The 7,601-nt window shown below is 33.2% G+C and overlaps 1 protein-coding gene across 1 annotated transcript; it reads right to left on the bottom strand.

The window, feature by feature from the left end:
* Positions 1-6,321: 6,321 nt before the first annotated feature.
* On the bottom strand, positions 6,322-6,897 carry LOC145571206 (uncharacterized). Its single transcript, XM_081630275.1, has one exon. It carries the CDS (start codon positions 6,895-6,897, stop codon positions 6,322-6,324), a length of 576 nt encoding a protein of 191 aa, XP_081486401.1.
* Positions 6,898-7,601: the final 704 nt, after the last annotated feature.

The raw sequence follows: 7,601 nt of genomic DNA, 5'->3' as shown, positions 1-7,601 counted from the left end.
CTCAAGTAATAAGTAGCACAACCCACCTTAGAATTTTCTGGGCATCCAACTGCCCCAAACAGTTTCTCAAACTCCCTTAACTAATTTTCCAGTATGGTAGGGTCAGGCTCTCCTTGATAGGTTGGTGATTTGCTTTGGGCCACCTTTTTGAAAAGTTCTCCCTGAGCATCCCCATTGTTGGTTGAATTCCTAGCCAACTGTTGGGCTACAACTGCCAATTGTCTCACCACTTCATTCAAATCACCCCCATTATTACTAGAATTACTTCCCCCTGCCATTTTGCTTCTCTTGAATTAAGAACAAGGGTTTATATTAAAAATGGCTTTGGTTAGCTCTCAAGGCATACACTCATCTATTACTTAACACCCTCAAAACAATCACAGTAAAATTTGAAGCTAACAAATTGGGATAGCAAAAGCTAAGAATTCCCTGAATTTGTAGCTTTGTCAATCAATTATTGATTGCTAATCAACCATGCATTTGATAAAGCATCACATAAATAATAAAAAGTAATTCCCATAGATCCTCATAGCTTAGAAATAATTTATTGGAACTAATTTGCTTGGAATTTTGGGTATTAGGATGGTGATGTGAAATGGAAGATTTTGGAAAATGAAATGAATTATTTATCAATAATATAAATAATTTAACAAAGAAATAAATAGGATTTTATATTAATTAAAATAAAATAGAATTACTGAAATAAAATTGAGTTCTAGAAACTTATGTACTACATAAGCTCACTGACTCACTGTGGTCATGCCACTTATTAATTTAAAACTGAAATAATAATAGTAATAAACTGTAATTAAAACTAATTATTCATATCGAGGAAAACTATAAAAATCTAATCCTTTCGGATGTTGTCTCTCTTGTCTGTCGATTGCTTGTAGCTACCAGGGTCAAACTCAGGATCATCTGCCTCCTCCATTGGTTCAGGTGACTCTGGTTCAGGTTCTACCTGCACGAACTCTCCCTCTTCCTCCTCATCAAAAGAAATTTCTATAATGATTGGAGTTGGAGGTGGATTTGGATTAGAAATTTCTATGAGTGAACTATCTTCCTCCCCTAACTCTCCATTCTCTGCTTGACCAACCTATGAAGAAGAAGAAGAAGAAGAACTTCCTGACTAATGACTAGGAGAAGGGGGATTTTGCCTCACTGGATTTTCAAAATAATAGTCATGGTATGGAAGGTGAAGTTGTCGACAATGGGCTTTCTCGACCTTAACAAGATAAGAAATCAAAAATCTGTAATCCGGGTACCATTGTCCATAATTGTCCCTATATTTGTAGTAGTTCGGGATGTCCCCTAGTAAATAAAAATCAGAAAATTTGGATTTGACAGCATAATAAGGAGGCTCATTAGGCAAGCAACGGACAATCATAGCTGATATACGATCAGGGCTATCAAAAACTCTGTCCCTTAAAACATTGCTCCTGTAGGAACAGTAAAAGCGATTCTTTTGAACGTAATCATAGGGATGTTCATTAGGTTTCTTAGTGAGAGTGCCTAGTTCGGTGATCTGCTAGGAAGATTCGGCATCTTGTAAAGAAAAGACTTAGAGAAGAATTCCCTTTCCCAAAGAAAACAAAATAATACAGTTCTTGCATGAAATAGGTTCAATATTCAATCAAACAATTTTCTTACTCCTAAACACATAAATATATATCTTCAAGCAATACATTCATGATTAAATATTCATAACCTAAATATTAATGCATACAAGAACATGATTATTTCTAACTTATATGCCCGAATTCTTTCCTACCCATTCTCACCAACATGCTTTTAAAAACTGTAAACACATAATACTTACCTTAATCCTTGCTTTCCTGCAAAATGAACAAACTAAAAAAAAAAAAATTTTGACTCATTTTTAATTTAATTTTCGAAATTAAATAGGAAAGAAGACCAAAAATTTCGGCCCTCCCCCCTTAAAATATTTTTTTTTCGGACCTTAAAAAAAAAAAATTCGGTCCTTATTTTTTTTTTAAAAAAATTCGAACCTCTGTAAACTAAAAAAAAAAATTTCGGTTTTTAAATTTAATCAATTAAATATTTGATCTTCTCAATATAAAATAAAATAACTCTCTAAAAATTTTCACCAATAAATAAGTACTTGGCCAAGTTTAAAATTAAAACACTTTAAAACATGTTTTTGGCTTTAGTGGTAATAAAATCTCAACCAAAGCTCCCAGATACCACTTTGTAACACCCTAGAAATTCCTTTCGTTTAAAATACCTGTTTTTCCCTGTTTAAAACTTTAAATAGGAATATCTAAGACATTACCGCCACCGTGAAAACGGCTAAGGCAACTATCAAAGATACACAGCGGAAGACTAATTTCATAACCATTCAAAACAAGTCAACTTAAAAAGTCAATCAACGAAAGTAAAGTCAAACTAAAGTCAAACGAAGTAAAATAAAATCAACCTACAACTTGGAACCATTATAGGCCCTTATTAAAACCAAACCAAGTTCAAAACTTTCGTGTTAGTCATGCATAATAATAATATCATAAATAATTAAAGCATTTAACACATCATATACTCATAGAAATTAGCACGATTCGCTCTTCACTCATGCCCATTCATGAATTTGCTTCTTCACCTGAAAAGCTTCTCTCTACTTGTTTCCACTACTCTCCATTAAAAATGGGTCATCATAGGGCCAAGATAAAGGCCAACAAACACACAAAACACACAATCAACAAAGCTGAGTACATAAGCGTAATTAACACACTAACATGCAATTACCTATTAACACACCGCTTACCTTGTTGCACCTGTCTTTCAAGCATACAACATTCAACAAAACTTCTCACTAGACAACTACATAATTTATTTAGCGTTGATTACGCATCGAACGGGTTTCCTCACTAACCTCCCCCAAATAAATTGAGGTTACTGACACGGGAGCTAACCGTGCCAGCATCAATAACCACTCGTAAGTGGCGGAATTCCTGCGCATAATAATAATAAAAGGAATGTACATCGTCCTGTACTCCAGTAGAAGTTATGATCAAATATAAAGTCACATAACTCCCCCCATATGTTCATACTCAAGGTATATACGTTCCAAGAGTTTTGGTGCGTAATCTCTTTCACTTTACGTTATTTACATATTATTAAACTTGGTGATGACTCTTAAACCATAATCATTCAATCAACAATAATTATTCAAACAATCAAACATACCAATTTAATTCTTGAATAATTGGTGACCACATAATATTTAATTTTACCTCGGTGCCAATGACACCTTAAACTCATAAAGCGCCACAAATCCTATCTCTCGGTATTAAAAACACCTTAAGTGCACTAAGGCACCAACATATAATTTATTCCTCTTGTACATAGACACTTACATAGCTCCTTTCCCATGCTTAAAGCATCAATAAAAATTATATGAACCATAATAAAATTCTCTTTTGATATTCCAAACCAAATTAAATATTTAGTTTAATTAAACATGCTCTCTATCATGCCATAAATAAAAGTGTGGTTCATAAACAACATACCAAACTATAATTTTCCAACCATTAATCCATCACAAATAATTCATGCTTCAATATGCAATCTCCAATAACAACCAATTCATAATTTCCATTTCAAATCTAGCATGATAGTACTTGTAATCAATTAAACACATTTAGCATGCTACTACCTCAATAAAATTATGCTAAGTAGGCGAACGTACCTTGTATACGATCTTAATATCGCCACAACTAATAGAAATCACTCACTTCAAAGTCTCCTACAATTTAAAATTATAGAAGAGTATTAAAATCCTCTCTACACAAATTTCCAGCAATATATACTATTTTAAAACCCCTCATAATTTAATTAAAATAACTTGAAATTATATTTAAAACATCATACTTTAATCCCAATTAATGGGTAATTAAATTCCTTAAAGAAACTAGATTTTTAAAGCACTACCAAAAATTCCAGCACTATAATTTAATTAAAAGTTGTTGTATTAAGCCTTAAAATACTTTAATCAAAGGTTTAAATCCTTATACATCATAATCTTTCAATAATTTATAATTCATGAACCTAGGGTTTTAAAAATTGGGGCTTTTCAATTAAAAATATAATCTGAAAATTAATTAACATAATACTCATAATCAAACATCAAAAATCAAATCACAAAACTCATAAATTAATAATTAGATCTAGGATTAAATTGATTTTTAAAACAAAGTTTTAATTTTTAATTTTTTTTTTCGAAAGAAAAGTTGGCAGCGGTAGCCACCAGGCCAGCTGCCAGCGCCGGTGGCTGCCTGCTGCCGGCGGCCACCTGCTGCTGGTGGTCGGGGGTGAGGGAGAGTGGTGCCGAGAAGGGGGAAGGGGAAAAGGAGAAAGAAAAAGAAAAAGAAAAATAAAGAGAAAAGGGAGAGAAGATTACCTTGGGTTTTCTCCACTCTAGGCAAAGTTTGATTTGGCTCAAGTGTTTAATATTTATACCCCTTCTCTAGAAACCCTTCTCCCTAAACTTTCCTCTTTTAATTTTCCTAATCCCTTCCCTAATAAAACTTTACTAAAATAAAACTTTCCTTAAATTAAACCCCAACTTAATTAAAATAATTAATTAAATAAACTTTCCATTTATAAAATATTCCCAAACTTATGTAAAATAAATAATTAAAATACTTTAAATAAAACAATTCAATTTAATTAAATACTTCTCAAAATACTTATTTTAATTAAAATATGTATAAAAATACGAGGTATTACAATAACTTTCAATTAGTAATCCGCGTACAATAATCACCAAAATCCCATCAAAGTACCTTGTTCCATCCTTTTCTTTCTCATTATACTCTCTTTACATCAACTGAATCTAAACCCCAAAAATTAGATCGAATCAATTAAGCTGCTATCACTTCACGATTTTTCTATTCTATTTTGAGCTTAATGCCTAGTTTGCTGTAAGGTTAGCTGGGGCAAGCTCTTCTGGCCAGCCCTGTCCATTGTAGAGGCCGAGATCAAGGAGAAGACGATGTTCGATGTGAAATTGGAGAAGTTTGATGCAGGACGAAGTTTCAGGTGATTAAAGAAGTGAGAAATTTACTTAATTGGTTGAGAAAATACATGCATTTGTGAAGAAAGGAGTTACTGAAGAAGAAGGTGAAGATATTATATATAAATTTCAACTTGAATTAACTTTTTCCAGTTTATTAGTCCGATTAAATCAGTGTTTTTCTTGTTGTCATCATTAATTGAGTTGAAAAATGCTACATGTTGCAGTGCATTAATTAGAAGTTAAAGTTGCTTATTTGCTTATCATATTAGAAGAAAAAGTGGGTGGAGGTTGTTTCAAGGCTTTAATCATTGTGTCAATCATGAGTTTTATTGGCTAGATTTGGAACACTTTAATATTTTTATTTTGTTTTTGAAGAAAATAATTTTTAAATTTGTTATTATTTGTTAGTGTTTTTTTTTTTTTTTTTCACAAGTAGTATTTTAAAAGAAAAGGTAGGGGAGATAATAGAAACTAATCACCATAGTAGTGGTTGCTTGTTGTTCGTAATTGTAACTAACAACGTATTATAAACTATCTCATTCTTGCTGCTCATGTATTAATTTAGCATGTTTTAATTGAGTTGTAAATCTGTAAGTGTAATGAATAATATGGATTATTTAAAAATTAAAATCTTTATATGATTAATGTGGTATGATTTTAAAAAAATATTGTGTTTTGCTTAAAATAAAAAATATTTGTAAAATTTGGGTCTAAATAAAAGATATGACTATTACACAGAGGGTAAGTTTGAGAAAACTTCTTTGTAGATGATGTTCTTTGTGCTCCTTTTGTACTTTTGCAAAGAATCATCAATAAAAAACTTTAGGCCTTCTGGTGAAGTTGTTCTTGAAGCTGCCACATAGAGTTGTCCATGACTGAAAACAGGATTTGGTAGGTATACTCCCACATATGAAAGTGACTGTCCTTGGCTCTTGTTTATTGTCATTGCATAGCAAGTCTTTAAAGGGTATTGTCTTCTTTTCAATATAAATGGCAGTTTGTGGTCTGTTGATGTCATTACAGTTCTGGGTATCAAAACTTTGTTTCCCTGTTTAAATCCTATTATGATCTTTCCTTCAATCACAAACTTCCCAAGATGCGTAATAATAAGGCGAGTTCCATTGCACAACCCTTGTGGTGGGTTTATGTTTCTGAGGAGCATGACCGGCATTCCTTCTTTCAACTTTAGCTCATGGTGGGGTAAGCCCGGTAACTTTAGACTATTCAAATACTCTGTAGGGTATGCATCAAATTGCTGGTCACATTTTGTTGAGGATAAGCATATTTCATCACAACTTTTGTAGGTCTTCTATGGGTAAGAGATCCATCATGTAGTCATTTATGCTATCCGTAGTATCATTTAGGGGTGTGAGTATAGCCCTCCCCCTCAAGTAGTTGGCATCACTTCTTCTTTGTTCAAAATCTTGGTAAATCGTCTCCACGTCCATTTTCAGATCAAAGATATCCACATTTGCTATATGCTCACTTGGTATTTCAATCCATGTTCCTTCGGCTTCATGATCTTCATTTTGTGTTTGAAGCCTTCCATCTCCCATAGCTAGCAGCCATTCATTGAACCTCTTATTTTTAAAGTAGTTCTCTGTCTTGGTGTCCCCTTCTCGTACCCTCATGCTTTGTTTCAGTATAAACACATTGCAATCTTTCCATATGTGGGATCTATTAATCGAAGCCTGGACAATTTTTTGTCTACCTCCCTTTGGCACGATGGGGAGTACTTGCCGGAAGTCTCCTCTGAGTAATACCACCTTGCCACCAAATAACTTAGATGCTGCGTTTGGGTTTTTGTACCCTGCAATGTCCCTCATAGTGCGATCAAGTGCTTCAAATGCAAACCTGTGGTCCATTGGTGCTTCGTCCCATATAATCAACGATGTTTGTAGTAGTAGTTCTGCTAGTTGTGTTTTACGACTAATATTACATGTTGATTTGCAGTTTGAAGATAAGTGACTGGTAAATATTTTTTTTTCTTCTATTTTTTGTTATCTTACCTAGATTAAATATCGTGAAGATGTGACTAATTTTACTGTTTTATTTTTAATTAAATATCACGTAGAATTTGAATTTAGTAATAGCATTTTTAAACATTAGTGCTTTACCTGATGATGCCACATTTAGAACAATTTTCTTTTTAGTACGAAGCCTTGCTGATATGGTGCAGTATAGGAAAGTCTTTCCAGTCCCTCCGCGGCCATATACAAAAAATATCTCTCCTGCTTCGTTCTATACAGCCTGCACAACTCTGTCATAAACAACCAATTGCTCTTTGTTCAGTTTTCAATACTACAAAAAGTGTGTTTTTTGGACGCTTTTTAGGCCTTTTTTCGACGCTAAAAAGCGTCGAAAAAATATTTCTCGACGCTACTAAAAAGTGTCGAGAATACGTGAGTCGAGAATTTTAAGGGACACAAAAAAGTGTCGAGAATATCGACTCTTTTATGTGTCCAAACTAATATACGAAGTGTCGGAAAATACTTATTTCGCGCATTATCCCAAATTTGTGTAGTTTTTTAGCGACGCTTTTAGATGTCCACATACTCAAATTTAGCGA

The sequence above is a fragment of the Chenopodium album genome, chromosome 12 (assembly GCF_948465745.1).
Source record: "Chenopodium album chromosome 12, dcCheAlbu1.1, whole genome shotgun sequence".
NCBI classification, from domain to species: domain Eukaryota; kingdom Viridiplantae; phylum Streptophyta; class Magnoliopsida; order Caryophyllales; family Amaranthaceae; genus Chenopodium; species Chenopodium album.
Note: the sequence above shows the minus strand (reverse complement) of the source record. Positions and strands in the feature narration are given on the sequence as shown.